Genomic DNA, 25,686 nt, shown 5'->3' with positions numbered 1-25,686 from the left:
CTCTCTCTCTCTCTCTCTCTCTCTCTCTCTCTCTCTCTCTCTCTGTCTCTCTCTCTCTGTCTGTCTCTGTCTCTGTCTCTCTCTCTCTCTCTCTCTCTCTCTCTCTCTCTCTGTCTCTGTCTCTGTCTCTCTCTCTCTCTCTCTCTCTCTCTCTCTCTCTCTGTGTCTCTCTCTCTCTCTCTCTCTCTCTCTCTCTCTCTCTCTCTCTCTCTCTGTCTGTCTGTCTGTCTGTCTGTCTGTCTGTCTGTCTGTCTGTCTCTCTCTCTCTCTCTCTCTCTCTCTCTCTCTCTCTCTCTCTCTCTCACACTGTGGCCAGGGGCCCTCACACTGTGGCCAGGGGCCCTCACACTGTGGCCAGGGCCCCTCACACTGTGGCCAGGGGCCCTCACTGCGGCCAGGGCCCCTCACACTGTGGCCAGGGCCCCTCACACTGTGGTCAGGGACCCTCACACTGTGGCCAGGGGCCCTCACACTGTGGCCAGGACCCCTCACACTGTGGCCAGGGGCCCCTCACACTGTGGCCAGGACCCCTCACACTGTGGCCAGGGACCCTCACACTGTGGCCAGGGACCCTCACACTGTGGCCAGGACCCCTCAAACTGTGGTCAGGGACCCTCACACTGTGGCCAGGGACCCTCACACTGTGGCCAGGACCCCTCACACTGTGGCCAGGGACCCTCACATTGTGGCCAGGGGCCCTCACACTGTGGCCAGGGACCCTCACACTGTGGCCAGGACCCCTCACACTGTGGCCAGGGACCCTCACACTGTGGCCAGGGGCCCTCACACTGTGGCCAGGGGCCCTCACACTGTGGCCAGGGACCCTCACACTGTGGCCAGGGCCCCTCACACTGTGGTCAGGGACCCTCACACTGTGGCCAGGGGCCCTCACACTGTGGCCAGGACCCCTCACACTGTGGCCAGGGGCCCTCACACTGTGGCCAGGACCCCTCACACTGTGGCCAGGGACCCTCACACTGTGGCCAGGGACCCTCACACTGTGGCCAGGACCCCTCACACTGTGGCCAGGGACCCTCACATTGTGGCCAGGGACCCTCACACTGTGGCCAGGACCCCTCACACTGTGGCCAGGGACCCTCACACTGTGGCTAGGGACCCTCACACTGTGGCCAGGGGGACCCTCACACTGTGGCCAGGGACCCTCACACTGTGGCTAGGGGGGCCCCCACACTGTGGCCAGGGACCCTCACACTGTGGCCAGGAACCCTCACACTGTGGCCAGGGGTCCCTCACTGTGGCCAGGGGCCCTCACACTGTGGCCAGGAACCCTCACACTGTGGCCAGGGACCCTCACACTGTGGCCAGGGGGGCCCTCACACTGTGGCCAGGGGTCCCTCACTGTGGCCAGGGGCCCTCACACTGTGGCCAGGACCCCTCACACTGTGGCCAGGAACCCTCACACTGTGGCCAGGAACCCTCACTGTGGCCAGGGACCCTAACACTGTGGCCAGGGACCCTCACACTGTGGCCAGGGTCCCTCACTGTGGCCAGGGACCCTAACACTGTGGCCAGGAACCCTCACACTGTGGCCAGGGTCCCTCACTGTGGCCAGGGACCCTCACACTGTGGCCAGGAACCCTCACACTGTGGCCAGGGGCCCTCACACTGTGGCCAGGGACCCTCACACTGTGGCCAGGGACCCTCACACTGTGGCCAGGGTCCCTCACTGTGGCCAGGGACCCTAACACTGTGGCCAGGGACCCTCACACTGTGGCCAGGGTCCCTCACTGTGGCCAGGGCCCCTCACACTGTGGCCAGGAACCCTCACACTGTGGCCAGGGTCCCTCACTGTGGCCAGGGGCCCTCACACTGTGGCCAGGAACCCTCACCCTGTGGCCAGGGACCCTCACACTGTGGCCAGGACCCCTCACACTGTGTCTAGGGACCCTCACACGGTGGCCAGGGTCCCTCCCACTGTGGCCAGGGTCCCTCACTGTGGCCAGGGACCCTAACACTGTGGCCAGGACCCCTCACACTGTGGCCAGGGACCCTCACACTGTGGCCAGGGACCCTCACACTGTGGCCAGGACCCCTCAAACTGTGGTCAGGGACCCTCACACTGTGGCCAGGGACCCTCACACTGTGGCCAGGACCCCTCACACTGTGGCCAGGGACCCTCACATTGTGGCCAGGGGCCCTCACACTGTGGCCAGGGACCCTCACACTGTGGCCAGGACCCCTCACACTGTGGCCAGGGACCCTCACACTGTGGCCAGGGGCCCTCACATTGTGGCCAGGGGCCCTCACACTGTGGCCAGGGACCCTCACACTGTGGCCAGGGACCCTCACACTGTGGTCAGGGACCCTCACACTGTGGCCAGGGGCCCTCACACTGTGGCCAGGACCCCTCACACTGTGGCCAGGGGCCCTCACACTGTGGCCAGGACCCCTCACACTGTGGCCAGGGACCCTCACACTGTGGCCAGGGACCCTCACACTGTGGCCAGGACCCCTCACACTGTGGCCAGGGACCCTCACATTGTGGCCAGGGACCCTCACACTGTGGCCAGGACCCCTCACACTGTGGCCAGGGACCCTCACACTGTGGCTAGGGACCCTCACACTGTGGCCAGGGGGACCCTCACACTGTGGCCAGGGACCCTCACACTGTGGCTAGGGGGGCCCCCACACTGTGGCCAGGGACCCTCACACTGTGGCCAGGAACCCTCACACTGTGGCCAGGGGTCCCTCACTGTGGCCAGGGGCCCTCACACTGTGGCCAGGAACCCTCACACTGTGGCCAGGGACCCTCACACTGTGGCCAGGGGGGCCCTCACACTTTGGCCAGGGGTCCCTCACTGTGGCCAGGGGCCCTCACACTGTGGCCAGGACCCCTCACACTGTGGCCAGGAACCCTCACACTGTGGCCAGGAACCCTCACTGTGGCCAGGGACCCTAACACTGTGGCCAGGGACCCTCACACTGTGGCCAGGGTCCCTCACTGTGGCCAGGGACCCTAACACTGTGGCCAGGAACCCTCACACTGTGGCCAGGGTCCCTCACTGTGGCCAGGGACCCTCACACTGTGGCCAGGAACCCTCACACTGTGGCCAGGGGCCCTCACACTGTGGCCAGGGACCCTCACACTGTGGCCAGGGACCCTCACACTGTGGCCAGGGTCCCTCACTGTGGCCAGGGACCCTAACACTGTGGCCAGGGACCCTCACACTGTGGCCAGGGTCCCTCACTGTGGCCAGGGCCCCTCACACTGTGGCCAGGAACCCTCACACTGTGGCCAGGGTCCCTCACTGTGGCCAGGGGCCCTCACACTGTGGCCAGGAACCCTCACCCTGTGGCCAGGGACCCTCACACTGTGGCCAGGACCCCTCACACTGTGTCTAGGGACCCTCACACGGTGGCCAGGGTCCCTCCCACTGTGGCCAGGGTCCCTCACTGTGGCCAGGGACCCTAACACTGTGGCCAGGAACCCTCACACTGTGGCCAGGGTCCCTCACTGTGGCCAGGGACCCTCACACTGTGGCCAGGAACCCTCACACTGTGGCCAGGGACCCTCACACTGTGGCCAGGGACCCTCACACTGTGGCCAGGACCCCTCACACTGTGTCTAGGGACCCTCACACGGTGGCCAGGGTCCCTCCCACTGTGGCCAGGGGCCCTCACACTGTGGCCAGGAACCCTCACACTGTGGCCAGGGACCCTCACACTGTGGCCAGGACCCCTCACACTGTGTCTAGGGACCCTCACACTGTGGCCAGGGACCCTCACACGGTGGCCAGGGTCCCTCACACTGTGGCCAGGGTCCCTCACACTGTGGCCAGGGTCCCTCACACTGTGGCCAGGGACCCTCACACTGTGGCCAGGGACCCTCACACTGTGGCCAGGAAACCTCACACAGTGGCCAGGGGCCCTCACACAGTGGCCAGGGGCCCTCACACTGTGGCCAGGGACCCTCACACTGTGGCCAGGGTCCCTCACTGTGGCCAGAAACCCTCACACTGTGGCGAGGGTCCCTCACTCTGGCAAGGAGCCCTCACACAGTGGCCAGGAACCCTCACACTGTGGCCAGGAACCCTCACACTGTGGCCAGGGACCCTCACACAGTGGCCAGGGGCCCTCACACTGTGGTCAGGGACCCTCACACTGTGACCAGGGGGCCCCCACACTGTGGCCAGGGACCCTCACACTGTGCCCAGGGACCCTCACACTGTGGCCAGGGACCCTCACACTGTGACCAGGGGGCCCCCACACTGTGGCCAGGGACCCTCACACTGTGCCCAGGGACCCTCACACTGTGGCCAGGGACCCTCACACTGTGGCCAGGGACCCTCACACTGTGGCCAGGGGCCCTCACACTGTGGTCAGGGACCCTCACACTGTGACCAGGGACCCTCACACTGTGGCCAGGGACCCTCACACTGTGGCCAGGGGCCCCCACACTGTGGCCAGGGACCCTCACACTGTGCCCAGGGACCCTCACACTGTGGCCAGGGACCCTCACACTGTGACCAGGGGGCCCCCACACTGTGGCCAGGGACCCTCACACTGTGCCCAGGGACCCTCACACTGTGCCCAGGGACCCTCACACTGTGGCCAGGGACCCTCACACTGTGGCCAGGGACCCTCACACTGTGGCCAGGGACCCTCACACTGTGGCCAAGGACCCTCACACTGTGGCCAGGGACCCTCACACTGTGGCCAGGGGCCCTCACACTGTGGCCAGGGACCCTCACACTGTGGCCAGGGACCCTCACACTGTGGCAAGGGACCCTCACACTGTGGCCAGGGACCCTCACACTGGCCAGGGACCCTCGCACTGTGGCCAGGGACCCTCACACTGTGGCCAGGGGGCCCCACACTGTGGCCAGGGCCCCTCACACTGTGGCAAGGGGCCCTCACACTGTGGCCAGGGGCCCTCACACTGTGGCCAAGAGCCCTCACACTGTGGCCAGGGTCCCTCACACAGTGGCCAGGGGGCCCTCAATGTGGCCAGGGGCCCTCACACTGTGGCCAGGGCCCCTCACACTGTGGCCAGGGCCCCTCACACTGTGGCCAGGGGCCCTCACATTGTGGCCAGGGGGCCCCCACACTGTGGCCAGGGACCCTCACATTGTGGCCAGTGGCCCTCACACTGTGACCAGGGGCCCTCAAACTGTGGCTAGGGACCCTCACACTTTGGCCAGGGGCCCTCACACGGTTGCCAGGGGCCCTCACACTGTTGCCAGGGGGCCCTCACTGTGGCCAGAGGTCCTTACACTGTGGCCAGGGCCCTCAGACTGTGGCCAGGGCCCTCACACTGTGGCCAGGGGCCGTCACACTGTGGCCAGGGCCCCTCACACCGTGGCCAGGGACCCTCACACTGTGGCCAGGGGGCCCTTACTGTAGCCAGAGGCCCTCACACTGTGGCCAGGGGGCCTCACACTGTGGCCAGGGACCCTCACACTGTGGCCAGGGCTCCGACACTGTGGCCAGGGCCCTCACTGTGGCTAGGGGGGCCCCACTTCCTAGGTCCCCCCCTCCCCATGGCCTAATTAGACACATTTACATGCAGAAGGTGATGCGGTTGCCAGGATGATGAGGTGACTTCAATTACGTGAAGCCGACGGTATTTTGGAAGAGATTACTTATACACTTTTCCCATGGTAAAATTTATATATATTAACTCTTATATATGCTCGCTCTCCCTCGCTTGCTTCGCTCTCTCTCGCTTGCTTCGCTCTCTCTCTCGCTTGCTCGCTCTCTCTCGCTTGCTCGCTCTCTCTCGCTTGCTTCGCTCTCTCTCTCGCTTGCTCGCTCTCTCTCGCTTGCTCGCTCTCTCTCGCTTGCTCGCTCTCTCTCGCTTGCTTCGCTCTCTCTCGCTTGCTCGCTCTCTCTCGCTTGCTTCGCTCTCTCTCGCTTGCTTCGCTCTCTCTCGCTTGCTCGCTCTCCCTCGCTTGCTCGCTCTCCCTCGCTTGCTCGCTCTCTCTCGCTTGCTCGCTCTCTCTCGCTTGCTTCGCTCTCTCTCGCTTGCTCGCTCTCTCTCGCTTGCTCGCTCTCTCTCGCTTGCTCGCTCTCTCTCGCTTGCTTCACTCTCTCTCGCTTGCTTCGCTCTCTCTCGCTTGCTCGCTCTCTCTCGCTTGCTCGCTCTCTCTCGCTTGCTCGCTCTCTCTCGCTTGCTCGCTCTCTCTCGCTTGCTCGCTCTCCCTCGCTTGCTCGCTCTCCCTCGCTTGCTCGCTCTCCCTCGCTTGCTCGCTCTCCCTCGCTTGCTCGCTCTCCCTCGCTTGCTCGCTCTGTCTCGCTTGCTCGCTCTGTCTCGCTTGCTCGCTCTGTCTCGCTTGCTCGCTCTCTCTCGCTTGCTCGCTCTCTCTCGCTTGCTCGCTCTCTCTCGCTTGCTCGCTCTCTCTCGCTTGCTTCGCTCTCTCTCGCTTGCTTCGCTCTCTCTCGCTTGCTCGCTCTCTCTCGCTTGCTCGCTCTCTCTCGCTTGCTCGCTCTCTCTCGCTTGCTCGCTCTCTCTCGCTTGCTTCGCTCTCTCTCGCTTGCTTCGCTCTCTCTCGCTTGCTCGCTCTCTCTCGCTTGCTCGCTCTCTCTCGCTTGCTCGCTCTCTCTCGCTTGCTTCGCTCTCTCTCGCTTGCTCGCTCTCTCTCGCTTGCTCGCTCTCTCTCGCTTGCTCGCTCTCTCTCGCTTGCTTCGCTCTCTCTCGCTTGCTTCGCTCTCTCTCGCTTGCTCGCTCTCTCTCGCTTGCTCGCTCTCTCTCGCTTGCTCGCTCTCTCTCGCTTGCTCGCTCTCTCTCGCTTGCTCGCTCTCTCTCGCTTGCTCGGTCTCTCTCGCTTGCTCGCTCTCTCTCGCTTGCTCGCTCTCTCTCGCTTGCTTCGCTCTCTCTCGCTTGCTTCGCTCTCTCTCGCTTGCTCGCTCTCTCTCGCTTGCTCGCTCTCTCTCGCTTGCTCGCTCTCTCTCGCTTGCTTCGCTCTCTCTCGCTTGCTCGCTCTCTCTCGCTTGCTCGCTCTCTCTCGCTTGCTCGCTCTCTCGCGCTTGCTCGCTCTCTCTCGCTTGCTCGCTCTCTCTCGCTTGCTCGCTCTCTCTCGCTTGCTCGCTCTCCCTCGCTTGCTCGCTCTCCTTCGCTTGCTCGCTCTCCCTCGCTTGCTCGCTCTCCCTCGCTTGCTCGCTCTCCCTTGCTTGCTCGCTCTCCCTCGCTTGCTCGCTCTCCCTCACTTGCTCGCTCTCTGTTGCTTTCTTTCTCTCTGCCTCTCACCCATTCCCTTGCTCACAACCTATTCTACCTTACAACCACAATTACTCAATTACTACCTCCACCAGTAGTGGCCAATAGACAAAAATGGTCTGAGCATTCAGGAAACAGTCAGTCCAAGAAGAGCTTCAAGTTATGGTACACACATGCTGATGGAGTTATCAACAAAGAAGAGGAAATTAAAGAAAAGGTGCAAAATAGACCCCAATTTAATTGCAATGGTGGAAACAAAACTAAAAATATATGCTCTCTGACGCAATATTTCCTGGAAAGGAAAATACCGAGTGATAAGGAGAGAAAGGACAATCAAGAAGGCTACAAGGAGGGAAATTCGTGCTCCTAGTAGAACTAAAGTAGAAGTTTGAGGAACTAGAAAATAAAAAAATATAAATTGATACACAAGCTCCAGCACAGGGAGTCTGACAGCTGATGGTGCAAGGATATGAGTAGATCTGGGGCCAGATTCACGAAGCAGTTACGCGAACACTTACGAACATGGTGCCAGATTCACGAAGCAGTTACGCAAGCACTTACGAACCTGAGGCCAGATTCACGAAGCAGTTACGCAAGCATTTACGAACATGATGCCAGATTCAGGAAGCAGTTACGCAAGCACTTACGAACCTGGGGCCAGATTCACGAAGCAGTTACACAAGCACTTACGAACGTGTACATCTTTCCTCAACCTTTGACGGCTTTTGTTACATTTATTAAACAGTTTACAAGCATGAAAACTTGCCAATCAACTGTTGTTATTGTTATAAACAGCCTCCTGGTGCTTCGGAGCTCATTAACTGTTTAATAATTGTAAACAAAGCCGCCAAAGATTGAGAAAAGATGGACAGATTCGTGAGTGCTTGTGTAACTGCTTCGTGAATCTGGCTCTTAGTAACTTACAACTCCCCAGCAAATACCTTATGGCCCAGACAGGAATAAGATGACAACAATGCTAGATGAATTGCAGAGAACTGCAACATGAGTACACACAATGAGAGCCAATCTGTTGGTAATGCACGACCGAAACCACGGTGAAAGTGATTGGGCATCGAGAAAACTTCCCATGATAGGGAAGAAACATGGGGAGCCAAATTAGTGGAAGCTATGGAGAGGAATTTCTGAGCACAGTATGTATAGAATTACGCAGGAGTTTATCAGTTGACTGACAGTTGAGAGGCGGGACCAAAGAGCTAGAGCTCAACCCCCGCAAGCACAACTAGGCGAGTATAGGGGAGAAAGAGTGGAGGACATACTTGAGATATCCGAGCTCGATACACCACTACCTTGTGATGATTTCGGGGCTCAACGCCCCCCGCGGCCCGGTCCTCATCCAAACTACTGTGAGCCAGTGGCCACAGGATAGATAAAATTATTAATGTAATAATCTCCCTTGAGGTCTGATAAAGACCTTTTGTGCCCTCTGTAATCATTTTTGCGCTACGGCTCACAGGATGAGTATGGGGTGCACGGCTATGTAGCACAGGGAAGGGGTCAGGATAAGGATTTGGGATGGGACGGGGGGAAGGAATGGTGCCCAACCACTTGTGTGGACGGTCGGGGGATTGAACGCCGACCCGCATGACGACTTACATGCCCTCCACAAACTCAGACACACTTTTAATAAACACCAATTCATAAATTTAAAAAAATATAAGTTACATTATATATATATATATATATATATATATATATATATATATATATATATATATATATATATATATATATATATATATATATATATATATATGTGTCGTACCTAGTAGCCAGAACGCACTTTTCAGCCTACTATGCAAGGCCCGATTTGCCTAATAAGCCAAGTTTTCATGAATTAATTGTTTTTCGGCTACCTAACCTATAAAGATAGGTTAGGTTAGGTTAGGTAGGGTTGGTTAGGTTAGGTTAGGTTAGGTTAGGTTAGGTTAGGTTAGGTTAGGTTAGGTTAGGTAGGGTTGGTTAGGTTCGGTCATATATCTACGTTAATTTTAACTGCAATAAAAAAAATTGACCTCATACATAATGAAATGGGTAGCTTTATCATTTCATAAGAAAAAAATTAGAGAAAATATATTAATTCAGGAAAACTTGTCTTATTAGGCAAATCGGGCCTTGCATAGTAGGCTGAGAAGTGCGTTCTGGCTACTAGGTACGACATATATATATATATATATATATATATATATATATATATATATATATTACCATAATTACATTTTTAAAATTGATGGAAGTTTTTGAATATAATTAAAGTTGCAAAATATTGCTTAAAATATTTTTTTGGAGTTTCCGGAACACTGTCACGGCTCTATGAACGCTGTCACGGCTCTATGAACGCCGTCACGGCTCTATGAATGCTGTCACGGCTCTAGGGAACGCTGTCACGGCTCGATGAATGCTGTCACGGCTCTATGAATGCTGTCACGGCTCTATGAATGCTGTCACGGCTCTATGAACGCTGTCACGGCTCTATAAACGCTGTCACGGCTCTATGAACGCCGTCACGGCTCTATGAATGCTGTCACGGCTCTATGAATGCTGTCACGGCTCTATGAACGCTGTCAGGGCTCTATGAATGCTGTCACGGCTCTATGAACGCTGTCACGGCTCTATGAACGCAGTCACGGCTCTTTGAATGCTGTCACGGCTCTATGAACGCTGTCACGGCTCTATGAACGCTTTCAGGGCTCTAGGAACGCTGTCACGGCTCTAGGGAACGCTGTCACGGCTCTATGAATGCTGTCACGGCTCTATGAATGCTGTCACGGCTCTATGAACGCCGTCACGGCTCTATGAACACCGTTACGGCTCTATGAACGCTGTCACGGTTCTATGAACGCCGTCACGGCTCTATGAACGCCGTCACGGCTCTATGAATGCTGTCACGGCTCTAGGAACGCCGTCACGGCTCTATGAACACCGTCACGGCTCTATGAACGCCGTCATGGCTCTATGAATGCTGTCACGGCTCTAGGAACGCCGTCACGGCTCTATGAACACCGTCAAGGCTCTATGAACGCTGTCACGGCTCTATGAACGCCGTCACGGCTCCATGAACGCCGTCACGGCTCTATGAACGCCGTCACGGCTCTATGAACGCTGTCACGGCTCTAGGGAACGCTGTCACGGCTCTATGAACGCTGTCACGGCTCTATGAATGCTGTCACGACTCTAGGGAACGCTGCCACGGCTTTATGAATGCTGTCGCGGCTCTATGAATGCTGTCACGACTCTAGGGAACGCTGTCACGGCTCTATGAATCCTGTCACGGCTCTAGGGAACGCTGTCACGACTCTATGAATGCTGTCACGGCTCTATGAACGCTGTCACGGCTCTATGAACGCTGTCACGGCTCTATGAACGCTGTCACGGCTCTATGAACGCTGTCACGGCTCTAGGAATACTGTCACGGCTCTATGAACGCTGTCACGGCTCTATGAACGCTGTCACGGCTCTATGAACGCTGTCACGGCTCTAGGAACACTGTCACGGCTCTATGAACGCTGTCATGGCTCTATGAACACTGTCACGGCTCTATGAACGCTGTCACGGCTCTAGGGAACGCTGTCACGGCTCTAGGGAACGCTGCCACGGCTCTATGAACGCTGTCACGGCTCTATGAACGCTGTCACGGCTCTATGAACGCTGTCACGGCTCTATGAATGCTGTCACGGCTCTATGAACGCTGTCACGGCTCTATGAACGCTGTCACGGCTCTATGAACGCTGTCACGGCTCTATGAATGCATTCACGGCTCTATGAACGCTGTCACGGCTCTAGGAATAATGTCACGGCTCTATGAATGCTGTCACGGCTCTATGAACGCTGTCACGGCTCTATGAATGCTGTCACGGCTCTATGAACGCTGTCACGGCTCTATGAACGCTGTCACGGCTCTATGAATGCTGTCACGGCTCTATGAACGCTGTCACGGCTCTATGAACGCTGTCACGGCTCTATGAATGCTGTCACGGCTCTATGAACGCTATCACGGCTCTATGAACGCTGTCACGGCTCTATGAATGCTGTCACGGCTCTATGAACGCTGTCACGGCTCTATGAACGCTGTCACGGCTCTATGAACGCTGTCACGGTTCTATGAACGCTGTCACGGCTCTATGAACGCTGTCACGGCTCTATGAACGCTGTCACGGCTCTATGAACGCTGTCACGGCTCTATGAACGCCGTCACGGCTCTATGAACGCCGTCACGGCTCTATGAATGCTGTCACGGCTCTATGAACGCTGTCACGGCTCTATGAACGCTGTCACGGCTCTATGAACGCTGTCACGGCTCTATGAACGCTGTCACGGCTCTATGAACGCTGTCACGGCTCTATGAATGCTGTCACGGCTCTATGAACGCTGTCACGGCTCTATGAACGCTGTCACGGCTCTATGAATGCTGTCACGGCTCTATGAACGCTGTCACGGCTCTATGAACGCTGTCACGGCTCTATGAACGCTGTCACGGCTCTATGAATGCATTCACGGCTCTATGAACGCTGTCACGGCTCTAGGAATAATGTCACGGCTCTATGAATGCTGTCACGGCTCTATGAACGCTGTCACGGCTCTATGAATGCTGTCACGGCTCTATGAACGCTGTCACGGCTCTATGAACGCTGTCACGGCTCTATGAATGCTGTCACGGCTCTATGAACGCTGTCACGGCTCTATGAACGCTGTCACGGCTCTATGAATGCTGTCACGGCTCTATGAACGCTATCACGGCTCTATGAACGCTGTCACGGCTCTATGAATGCTGTCACGGCTCTATGAACGCTGTCACGGCTCTATGAACGCTGTCACGGCTCTATGAACGCTGTCACGGTTCTATGAACGCTGTCACGGCTCTATGAACGCTGTCACGGCTCTATGAACGCTGTCACGGCTCTATGAACGCTGTCACGGCTCTATGAATGCTGTCACGGCTCTATGAACGCTGTCACGGCTCTATGAACGCTGTCACGGCTCTATGAACGCTGTCACGGCTCTATGAATGCTGTCACGGCTCTATGAACGCTGTCACGGCTCTATGAACGCTGTCACGGCTCTATGAACGCTGTCACGGCTCTATGAACGCTGTCACGGCTCTATGAACGCTGTCACGGCTCTATGAACGCTGTCACGGCTCTATGAACGCTGTCACGGCTCTATGAACGCTGTCACGGCTCTATGAACGCTGTCACGGCTCTATGAACGCTGTCACGGCTCTATGAACGCTGTCACGGCTCTATGAACGCCGTCACGGCTCTATGAACGCTGTCACGGCTCTATGAACGCTGTCACGGCTCTAGGGAACGCTGTCACGGCTCTATGAACGCTGTCACGGCTCTATGAACGCTGTCACGGCTCTATGAACGCTGTCACGGCTCTAGGGAACGCTGTCACGGCTCTATGAGTGCTGTCACGGCTCTATGAACGCTGTCACGGCTCTATGAACGCCGTCACGGCTCTATGAACGCTGTCACGGCTCTATGAACGCTGTCACGGCTCTAGGGAACGCTGTCACGGCTCTATGAACGCTGTCACGGCTCTATGAACGCTGTCACGGCTCTATGAACGCTGTCACGGCTCTAGGGAACGCTGTCACGGCTCTATGAACGCTGTCACGGCTCTAGGGAACGCTGTCACGGCTCTATGAACGCTGTCACGGCTCTAGGGAACGCTGTCACGGCTCTATGAACGCCGTCACGGCTCTATGAACGCTGTCACGGCTCTATGAACGCTGTCACGGCTCTAGGGAACGCTGTCACGGCTCTATGAACGCTGTCACGGCTCTATGAACGCTGTCACGGCTCTATGAACGCTGTCACGGCTCTAGGGAACGCTGTCACGGCTCTATGAACGCTGTTACGGCTCTAGGGAACGCTGTCACGGCTCTATGAGTGCTGTCACGGCTCTATGAACGCTGTCACGGCTCTATGAACGCTGTCACGGCTCTATGAACGCTGTCACGGCTCTAGGGAACGCTGTCACGGCTCTATGAGTGCTGTCACGGCTCTATAAACGCTGTCACGGCTCTATGAACGCTGTCACGGCTCTATGAACGCTGTCACGGCTCTAGGAACGCTGTCACGGCTCTATGAACGCTGTCACGGCTCTAGGGAACATGAACGAATCACCAAAAACCACCAAAAAAAATCACCAAAAAAAATCACCAAAAAAATCACAAAAAAATCACGAAAAATCACGAAAAAAATCACAAAAAATCACCAAAAAAATCACCAAAAATAATAAAAAATCACCAAAAAATCACCAAAAATTACCAAAAAAATCACCAAAAATTACCAAAAAATCACCAAAAATCACCAAAAATTACCAAAAAAAAATCACCAAAAATTACCAAAAAAATCATCAAAAATTACCAAAAAAATCATCAAAAATCACCAAAAATTACCAAAAAAATCACCAAAAAATCACCAAAATAGCGAATTGAAGTGGAGATGTTGCGACTAACAGCACACACAAAAGTGGAGATGTTGCGACTAACAGCACACACAAGTGGAGATGTTGCGACTAACAGCACACACAAAAGTGGAGATGTTGCGACTAACAGCACACACAAGTGGAGATGTTGCGACTAACAGCACACACAAAAGTGGAGATGTTGCGACTAACAGCACACACACAAGTGGAGATGTTGCGACTAACAGCACACACACAAGTGGAGATGTTGCGACTAACAGCACACACAAAAGTGGAGATGTTGCGACTAACAGCACACACAAAAGTGGAGATGTTGCGACTAACAGCACACACAAAAGTGGAGATGTTGCGACTAACAGCACACACAAAAGTGGAGATGTTGCGACTAACAGCACACACACAAGTGGAGATGTTGCGACTAACAGCACACACACAAGTGGAGATGTTGCGACTAACAGCACACACAAGTGGAGATGTTGCGACTAACAGCACACACACAAGTGGAGATGTTGCGACTAACAGCACACACACAAGTGGAGATGTTGCGACTAACAGCACACACAAAACAAAACAATAAACACTGGTGCAAAAATGTTGGCCAACTTGGCTACATAAAGACTTGTCTCTAGTTGAGGAACACGTAGATAAAAGTTCACTTTACCTCCATTAACCTGGGGGCTGTAGGAGACTCGAACGCTGACCCCCATGTGTGTGTGTGTGAAGTCCCAAGCTCGATCGACCGCGCTATTGAGTAACTTTAATAGGGAACGTTTCCTTATTAGACGTGAGAATATTTGATAACACCAAACAGGTTCTGTTACACCAACACAATAGATCGAGGCTCCTCTTTCCCTCCCCCCCTTCCACCTCTTGCCCCTGTTCACCCTCCCCTACGCCTTCCCTCCATAAACATTGCAACAGAAAGAAAGGTCGTAGAGGGAATAATGAGAACTTTGAAAACAGTGTTCCGGACCAACCAGGCTGTGGTGGATATGTGGGCCTGCGGACCGCTCCAAGCAACAGCCTGGTGGACCAAACTCTCACAAGTCAAGCCTGGCCTCGGGCCGGGCTTGGGCAGTAGAAGAACTCCCAGAACCCCATCAAGCAGGTATATGTGGGCCTGCGGGCCGCTCCAAGCAACAGCCTGGTGGACCAAACTCTCACAAGTCAAGCCTGGCCTCGGGCCGGGCTTGGGCAGTAGAAGAACTCCCAGAACCCCATCAAGCAGGTATATGTGGGCCTGCGGGCCGCTCCAAGCAACAGCCTGGTGGACCAAACTCTCACAAGTCAAGCCTGGCCTCGGGCCGGGCTTGGGCAGTAGAAGAACTCCCAGAACCCCATCAAGCAGGTATATGTGGGCCTGCGGGCCGCTCCAAGCAACAGCCTGGTGGACCAAACTCTCACAAGTCAAGCCTGGCCTCGGGCCGGGCTTGGGCAGTAGAAGAACTCCCAGAGCCCCATCAAGCAGGTATATGTGGGCCTGCGGGCCGCTCCAAGCAACAGCCTGGTGGACCAAACTCTCACAAGTCAAGCCTGGCCTCGGGCCGGGCTTGGGCAGTAGAAGAACTCCCAGAACCCCATCAAGCAGGTATATGTGGGCCTGCGGGCCGCTCCAAGCAACAGCCTGGTGGACCAAACTCTCACAAGTCAAGCCTGGCCTCGGGCCGGGCTTGGGCAGTAGAAGAACTCCCAGAACCCCATCAAGCAGGTATATGTGGGCCTGCGGGCCGCTCCAAGCAACAGCCTGGTGGATCAAACTCGCACAAGTCAAGCCTGTACTACATGAACAGAATCAGTATGAACATTTTGAACATTGTAGTTAATTGAAAGCACTTGAACTCTATACTCTGTGAAACAAAGTTAAGAGAGATATCTCTTAAAACACACACACACACACACACACACACACACACACACACACACACACACACACACACACACACACACACACACACACACTAAACACACGGGACAATCAGCTTACAAACCCACAGAACAAAACTACAACGTACACGAGTGTGAGATAAGGCAGGAAGTGCAAATTATATTCACTGCAAATTGGGAGTGCTTTAAGGACAGTTAGAGGACACTGTAAACATTTAGAGACCAACCACTCTGAAAAACACGTTCGCTACGTCATTTATTATGCACCCCATCCCGTGAGCGGTGATGGAAAGGGTGTACAGACATACATAATGGGTTCGGGAACCCAGTTCATTTAGCTAAGTAGTAACAATCTTGTGAAACTAATTAACAGATTACAAAGAGAGTAATTACACTAACGTGGCTGCATCAATGAGCAAATTCATAGGGGCCGTAACGAAGGTTCGAACCTATGCAGGGGGGTGTTCCCCACGTACACGACCTAGCCAACTACGCCACGACATGGCAATAAGGATTGTAACCTGGAGTTCCACTGAACTTAAGGGGGTTTCCTGAAGTTTCCACTGATGCCAGACCAGTATTTTCACACAATCCCATGTCATTTTCAGACAATCCCATGTCATTTTCAGACAATCCCATGTCATTTTCACACAATCCTATGTCATTTTCAGACAATCCCATGTCATTTTCAGACAATCCCATGTCATTTTCACACAATCCCATGTCATTTTCAGACAATCCCATGTCATTTTCACACAATCCCATGTCATTTTCACACAATCCCATGTCATTTTCACACAATCCACATGTAATTTTCACACAATCCCATGTCATTTTCACACAATCCCATGTCATTTTCACACAATCCCATGTCATTTTCACACAATCCTATGTCATTTTCACACAATCCCATGTCATTTTCACACAATCCCATGTCATTTTCACACAATCCCATGTCATTTTCACACAATCCCATGTCATTTTCAGACAATCCCATGTCATTTTCACACAATCCCATGTCATTTTCACACAATCCCATGTCATTTTCACACAATCCCATGTCATTTTCACACAATCCCATGTCATTTTCACACAATCCCATGTCATTTTCACACAATCCCCATGTCATTTTCACACAATCCCATGTCATTTTCACACAATCCCCATGTCGTGGAAAGAGGAAGGGAAGTCTTTCCCTCCCTCTTCCTTACCTATTTCCCTTCCTTTCCTAACAGCACCCCGTCGTTCCGTCCCATTTTACCCTACTCTCACTGCTCCCTTTCATCACTTCCTTCCCTATCTATCCCTCCATCCATCATTCCTCCCTCCTTCCCCCCCCCCCCCCACCCTCATAAATCAACCTCTTTTCCCTATTTACATAAAACAGATACATACACACTCCTCTCTCCCTCCCGCACGCCGCTAATATATAAATATATATATATATATATATATATATATATATATATATATATATATATATATATATATATATATATATATATATATATATATATGTGTGTGTGTTTTTATGTTGCCAGGTTTGTTGCTCCTACTTTTGTGTGTCTTATTGTTGCTGGTTTTTATTTTTGGTTAATGTTGAGGTTTACACAAAAGGAAAGTCAGTTTGGGTTTGTCTTAAGTTGGTTTGGGTTCGTCTTAAGTCGGTTCGGGTTCGTCTTAAGTCAGTTTGGGTTCGTCTTAAGTCGGTTTGGGTTTGTCTTAAGTCGGTTTGGGTTTGTCTTAAGTCGGTTTGGGTTTGTCTTAAGTCGGTTTGGGGTTGTCTTAAGTCGGTTTGGGTTTGTCTTAAGTCGGTTTGGGTTTGTCTTAAGTCGGTTCGGGTTCGTCTTAAGTCAGTTTGGGTTCGTCTTAAGTCGGTTTGGGTTTGTCTTAAGTCGGTTTGGGTTTGTCTTAAGTCGGTTTGGGTTTGTCTTAAGTCGGTTTGGGTTTGTCTTAAGTCGGTTTGGGTTTGTCTTAAGTCGGTTTGGGTTTGTCTTAAGTCGGTTTGGGTTTGTTTTAAGTCGGTTTGGGTTTGTCTTAAGTTGGTTTGGGTTTGTCTTAAGTCGGTTTGGGTTTGTCTTAAGTCGGTTTGGGTTTGTCTTAAGTCGGTTTGGGTTTGTCTTAAGTCGGTTTGGGTTTGTCTTAAGTCGGTTTTGGTTTGTCTTAAGTCGGTTTGGGTTTGTCTTAAGTCGGTTTGGGTTTGTCTTAAGTCGGTTTGGGTTTGTCTTAAGTCGGTTTGGGTTTGTTTTAAGTCGGTTTGGGTTTGTTTTAAGTCGGTTTGGGTTTGTCTTAAGTTGGTTTGGGTTTGTCTTAAGTCGGTTTGGGTTTGTCTTAAGTCGGTTTGGGTTTGTCTTAAGTCGGTTTTGGTTTGTCTTATGTCGGTTTGGGTTTGTCTTAAGTCGGTTTTGGTTTGTCTTAAGTCGGTTTGGGTTTGTCTTAAGTCGGTTTGGGTTTGTTTTAAGTCGGTTTGGGTTTGTTTTAAGTCGGTTTGGGTTTGTCTTAAGTCGGTTTGGGTTTGTCTTAAGTCGGTTTGGGTTCGTCTTAAGTCGGTTTGGGTTCGTCTTAAGTCGGTTTGGGTTCGTCTTAAGTCGGTTTGGGTTTGTCTAAAGTCGGTTTGGACTTGTCATAAGTCGGTTTGGGTTTGTTTTAAGTCGGTTTGGGTTTGTCTTAAGTCGGCTTGGGTTTGTTTTAAGTCGGTTTGGGTTTGTCTTAAGTCGGTTTGGGTTTGTCTTAAGTCGGTTTGGGTTCGTCTTAAGTCGGTTTGGGTTTGTCTTAAGTCGGTTTGGGTTCGTCTTAAGTCGGTTTGGGTTCGTCTTAAGTCGGTTTGGGTTCGTCTTAAGTCGGTTTGGGTTTGTCTTAAGTCGGTTTGGACTTGTCTTAAGTCGGTTTGGGTTTGTCTTAAGTCGGTTTGGGTTCGTCTTAAGTCGGTTTGGGTTTGTCTTAAGTCGGTTTGAGTTTGTCTTAAGTCGGTTTGGGGTCATTTTATAGCCACGGAGACTTGATAAATGGCCACCACAGCAACATGGCCACCACAGCAACATGGCCACCACAGCAACATGGCTACCACAGTAACATGGCCACCACAGCAACATGACCACCACAGCAACATGGCCACGACAGCAACATGACCACCACAGCAACATGACCACCACAGCAACATGGCCACCACAGCAATATGGCCACCACAGCAACATGGCCACCACAGCAACATGGTCACCACAGCAACATGGCCACCACAGCAACATGGCCACCACAGCAACATGGTCACCACAGCAACATGACCACCACAGCAACATGGCCACCACAGCAACATGGCCACCACAGCAACATGGCCACCACAGCAACATGATCACCACAGCAACATGACCACCACAGCAACATGGCCACGACAGCAACATGGTCACCACAGCAACATGGCCACCACAGCAACATGGTCACCACAGCAACATGGCCATCACAGCAACATGGCCACCTCAGCAACATGGTCACCACAGCAACATGGCCACCACAGCAACATGGCCACCACAGCAACATGGCCACCACAGCAACATGGCCACCACAGCAACATGGCCACGACAGCAACATGGTCACCACAGCAACATGGCCACCACAGCAACATGACCACCACAGCAACATGGCCACCACAGCAACATGACCACCTCAGCAACATGACCACCACAGCAACATGACCACCACAGCAACATGGCCACCACAGCAACATGACCACCACAGCAACATGACCACCACAGCAACATGACCACCACAGCAACATGACCACCACAGTAACATGGCCACCACAGCAACATGGTCACCACAGCAACATGACCACTACAGCAACATGGCCACCACAGCAACATGGCCACCACAGCAACATGACCACCACAGCAACATGACCACCACAGCAACATGGCCACCACAGCAACATGGCCACCACAGCAACATGGCCACCACAGCAACATGGTCACCACAGCAACATGACCACCACAGCAACATGGCCACGACAGCAACATGGTCACCACAGCAACATGGCCACCACAGCAACATGGCCACCACAGCAACATGGCCACCACAGCAACATGGCCACCACAGCAACATGGCCACCACAGCAACATGGCCACCCCAGCAACATAGCCAACACAGCAACATGGCCACCACAGCAACATGACCACCACAGCAACATGGCCACCCCAGCAACATAGCCACCACAGCAACATGGCCACCCCAGCAACATGGTCACCACAGCAACATGGCCACCACAGCAACATGGCCACCACAGCAACATGGCCACCACAGCAACATGGCCACCACAGCAACATGGCCACCACAGCAACATGGCCACCCCAGCAACATAGCCACCACAGCAACATGGCCACCACAGCAACATGACCACCACAGCAACATGGCCACCCCAGCAACATAGCCACCACAGCAACATGGCCACCCCAGCAACATGGTCACCACAGCAACATGGCCACCACAGCAACATGGCCACCACAGCAACATGGCCACCACAGCAACATGGCCACCACAGCAACATGTCCACCCCAGCAACATAGCCACCACAGCAACATGGCCACCACAGCAACATGGCCACCACAGCAACATGGCCACCCCAGCAACATAGCCACCACAGCAACATGGTCACCACAGCAACATGGCCACCACAGCAACATGGCCACCACAGCAACATGGTCACCACAGCAACATGAACACCACAGCAACATGACCACCACAGCAACATGGCCACCACAGCAACATGGCCACCACAGCAACATGGTCACCACAGCAACATGACCACCACAGCAACATGGCCACGACAGCAACATGGTTACCACAGCAACATGGCCACCACAGCAACATGGTCACCACAGCAACATGGCCACCACAGCAACATGGCCACCACAGCAACATGGTCACCACAGCAACATGGCCACCACAGCAACATGGCCACCACAGCAACATGGCCACGACAGCAACATGGTCACCACAGCAACATGGCCACCACAGCAACATGACCACCACAGCAACATGGCCACCACAGCAACAGGACCACCTCAGCAACATGACCACCACAGCAACATGACCACCACAGCAACATGGCCACCACAGCAACATGGCCACCACAGCAACATGGCCACCACAGCAACATGACCACCACAGCAACATGACCACCACAGCAACATGACCACCACAGCAACATGGCCACCCCAGCAACATGGCCACCCCAGCAACATAGCCACCAAAGCAACATGGCCACCACAGCAACATAGCCACCACAGCAACATGGCCACCACAGCAACATAGCCACCACAGCAACATAGCCACCACAGCAACATAGCCACCACAGCAACATAGCCACCACAGCAACATGGCCACCCCAGCAACATAGCCACCACAGCAACATGGCCACCACAGCAACATAGCCACCACAGCAACATGGCCACCACAGCAACATAGCCACCACAGCAACATACCCACCACAGCAATATGGCCAAAACAGCAACATAGCCACCACAGCAACATGGCCACCACAGCAACATGACCACCACAGCAACATGACCACCACAGCAACATGACCACCACAGCAACATGACCACTACAGCAACATGACCACTACAGCAACATGACCACTACAGCAACATGACCACCACAGCAACATGACCACCACAGCAACATGACCACCACAGCAACATGACCACTACAGCAACATGACCACCACAGAAACATGACCACCACAACAACATGACCACTACAGCAACATGACCACTACAGCAACATGACCACCACAGCAACATGACCACTACAGCAACATGACCACTACAGCAACATGACCACCACAGCAACATGACCACCACAGCAACATGACCACTACAGCAACATGACCACTACAGCAACATGACCACTACAGCAACATGACCACCACAGTAACATGACCACTAAAGCAACATGACCACCACAGCAACATGACCACCACAGCAACATGGCCACCACAGCAACATGACCACCACAGCAACATAGCCACCACAGCAACATGACCACTACAGCAACATGGCCACCCCAGCAACATGGCCACCCCAGCAACATAGCCACCACAGCAACATAGCCACCCCAGCAACATAGCCACCACAGCAACATACCCACCACAGCAACATACCCACCACAGCAATATGGCCACCACAGCAACATAGCCACCACAGCAACATAGCCACCACAGCAATATGGCCACCACAGCAATATGGCCACCACAGCAACATGGCCACCACAGCAACATGGCCACCACAGCAACATGGCCACGACAGAAACATGGTCACCACAGCAACATGGCCACCACAGCAACATGACCACCACAGCAACATGGCCACCACAGCAACATGACCACCTCAGCAACATGACCACCACAGCAACATGACCACCACAGCAACATGGCCACCACAGCAACATGACCACCACAGCAACATGACCACCACAGCAACATGACCACCACAGCAACATGACCACCACAGTAACATGGCCACCACAGCAACATGGTCACCACAGCAACATGACCACTACAGCAACAAGGCCACCACAGCAACATGGCCACCACAGCAACATGACCACCACAGCAACATGACCACCACAGCAACATGGCCACCACAGCAACATGGCCACCACAGCAACATGACCACCACAGCAACATGGTCACCACAGCAACATGGCCACCACAGCAACATGGCCACGACAGCAACATGGTCACCACAGCAACATGGCCACCACAGCAACATGGCCACCACAGCAACATGGCCACCACAGCAACATGGCCACCACAGCAACATGGCCACCACAGCAACATGGCCACCCCAGCAACATAGCCACCACATCAACATGGCCACCACAGCAACATGACCACCACAGCAACATGGCCACCCCAGCAACATAGCCACCACAGCAACATGGCCACCCCAGTAACATGGTCACCACAGCAACATGGCCACCACAGCAACATGGCCACCACAGCAACATGACCACCACAGCAACATGGCCACCACAGCAACATGGCCACCACAGCAACATGGCCACCCCAGCAACATAGCCACCACAGCAACATGGCCACCACAGCAACATGACCACCACAGCAACATGGCCACCCCAGCAACATAGCCACCACAGCAACATGGCCACCCCAGCAACATGGTCACCACAGCAACATGGCCACCACAGCAACATGGCCACCACAGCAACATGGCCACCACAGCAACATGGCCACCACAGCAACATGGCCACCACAGCAACATGGCCACCCCAGCAACATAGCCACCACAGCAACATGGCCACCACAGCAACATGGCCACCACAGCAACATGGCCACCCCAGCAACATAGCCACCACAGCAACATGGCCACCACAGCAACATGGCCACCACAGCAACATGGCCACCACAGCAACATGGCCACCCCAGCAACATAGCCACCACAGCAACATGGTCACCACAGCAACATGGCCACCACAGCAACATGGCCACCACAGCAACATGGTCACCACAGCAACATGACCACCACAGCAACATGGCCACCACAGCAACATGGCCACCACAGCAACATGGCCACCACAGCAACATGGCCACCCCAGCAACATAGCCACCACAGCAACATGGTCACCACAGCAACATGGCCACCACAGCAACATGGCCACCACAGCAACATGGTCACCACAGCGACATGACCACCACAGCAACATGGCCACCACAGCAACATGGCCACCACAGCAACATGGTCACCACAGCAACATGACCACCACAGCAACATGGCCACGACAGCAACATGGTTACCACAGCAACATGGCCACCACAGCAACATGGTCACCACAGCAACATGGCCACCACAGCAACATGGTCACCACAGCAACATGGCCACCACAGCAACATGGCCACCACAGCAACATGGCCACGACAGCAACATGGTCACCACAGCAACATGGCCACCACAGCAACATGACCACCACAGCAACATGGCCACCACAGCAACATGACCACCTCAGCAACATGACCACCACAGCAACATGACCACCACAGCAACATGGCCACCACAGCAACATGGCCACCACAGCAACATGGCCACCACAGCAACATGACCACCACAGCAACATGACCACCACAGCAACATGACCACCACAGCAACATGGCCACCCCAGCAACATGGCCACCCCAGCAACATAGCCACCACAGCAACATAGCCACCCCAGCAACATGGCCACGCCAGCAACATAGCCACCACAGCAACATAGCCACCCCAGCAACATAGCCACCACAGCAACATACCCACCACAGCAACATACCCACCACAGCAATATGGCCACCACAGCAACATAGCCACCACAGCAACATAGCCACCACAGCAACATACCCACCACAGCAATATGGCCACCACAGCAACATGGCCACCACAGCAACATGGCCACCACAGCAACATGGCCACGACAGAAACATGGTCACCACAGCAACATGGCCACCACAGCAACATGGTCACCACAGCAACATGACCACCACAGCAACATGGCCACCACAGCAACATGACCACCACAGCAACATAGCCACCACAGCAACATGACCACTACAGCAACATGGCCACCCCAGCAACATGGCCACCCCAGCAACATAGCCACCACAGCAACATAGCCACCCCAGCAACATAGCCACCACAGCAACATACCCACCACAGCAACATACCCACCACAGCAATATGGCCACCACAGCAACATAGCCACCACAGCAACATAGCCACCACAGCAACATACCCACCACAGCAATATGGCCACCACAGCAACATGGCCACCACAGCAACATGGCCACCACAGCAACATGGCCACGACAGAAACATGGTCACCACAGCAACATGGCCACCACAGCAACATGACCACCACAGCAACATGGCCACCACAGCAACATGACCACCTCAGCAACATGACCACCACAGCAACATGACCACCACAGCAACATGGCCACCACAGCAACATGACCACCACAGCAACATGACCACCACAGCAACATGACCACCACAGCAACATGACCACCACAGTAACATGGCCACCACAGCAACATGGTCACCACAGCAACATGACCACTACAGCAACAAGGCCACCACAGCAACATGGCCACCACAGCAACATGACCACCACAGCAACATGACCACCACAGCAACATGGCCACCACAGCAACATGGCCACCACAGCAACATGGCCACCACAGCAACATGGTCACCACAGCAACATGACCACCACAGCAACATGGCCACGACAGCAACATGGTCACCACAGCAACATGGCCACCACAGCAACATGGCCACCACAGCAACATGGCCACCACAGCAACATGGCCACCACAGCAACATGGCCACCACAGCAACATGGCCACCCCAGCAACATAGCCACCACATCAACATGGCCACCACAGCAACATGACCACCACAGCAACATGGCCACCCCAGCAACATAGCCACCACAGCAACATGGCCACCCCAGCAACATGGTCACCACAGCAACATGGCCACCACAGCAACATGGCCACCACAGCAACATGGCCACCACAGCAACATGGCCACCACAGCAACATGGCCACCACAGCAACATGGCCACCCCAGCAACATAGCCACCACAGCAACATGGCCACCACAGCAACATGACCACCACAGCAACATGGCCACCCCAGCAACATAGCCACCACAGCAACATGGCCACCCCAGCAACATGGTCACCACAGCAACATGGCCACCACAGCAACATGGCCACCACAGCAACATGGCCACCACAGCAACATGGCCACCACAGCAACATGGCCACCACAGCAACATGGCCACCCCAGCAACATAGCCACCACAGCAACATGGCCACCACAGCAACATGGCCACCACAGCAACATGGCCACCCCAGCAACATAGCCACCACAGCAACATGGTCACCACAGCAACATGGCCACCACAGCAACATGGCCACCACAGCAACATGGTCACCACAGCAACATGACCACCACAGCAACATGGCCACCACAGCAACATGGCCACCACAGCAACATGGCCACCACAGCAACATGGCCACCCCAGCAACATAGCCACCACAGCAACATGGTCACCACAGCAACATGGCCACCACAGCAACATGGCCACCACAGCAACATGGTCACCACAGCGACATGACCACCA

At 54.2% G+C, this 25,686-nt stretch overlaps 2 protein-coding genes across 3 annotated transcripts in view; both read right to left on the bottom strand.

The window, feature by feature from the left end:
- LOC138372692 (hornerin-like) overlaps positions 1-15,939 on the bottom strand; it is an 80,153-nt gene extending 64,214 nt beyond the window's left edge. Inside the window, exon 1 of the mRNA XM_069338199.1 lies at positions 15,914-15,939. Coding sequence (XP_069194300.1) covers positions 15,914-15,939 — 26 coding nt within the window. The remainder of the gene's footprint in view (positions 1-15,913) is intronic.
- The window catches only part of LOC123760270 (uncharacterized), a 743,064-nt gene that overhangs the window by 451,752 nt on the left and 265,626 nt on the right, over positions 1-25,686 (bottom strand). The window lies entirely within an intron of this gene.

Source organism: Procambarus clarkii, chromosome 39 (assembly GCF_040958095.1).
Source record: "Procambarus clarkii isolate CNS0578487 chromosome 39, FALCON_Pclarkii_2.0, whole genome shotgun sequence".
NCBI classification, from domain to species: Eukaryota; Metazoa; Arthropoda; class Malacostraca; order Decapoda; family Cambaridae; genus Procambarus; species Procambarus clarkii.
Note: the sequence above shows the minus strand (reverse complement) of the source record. Positions and strands in the feature narration are given on the sequence as shown.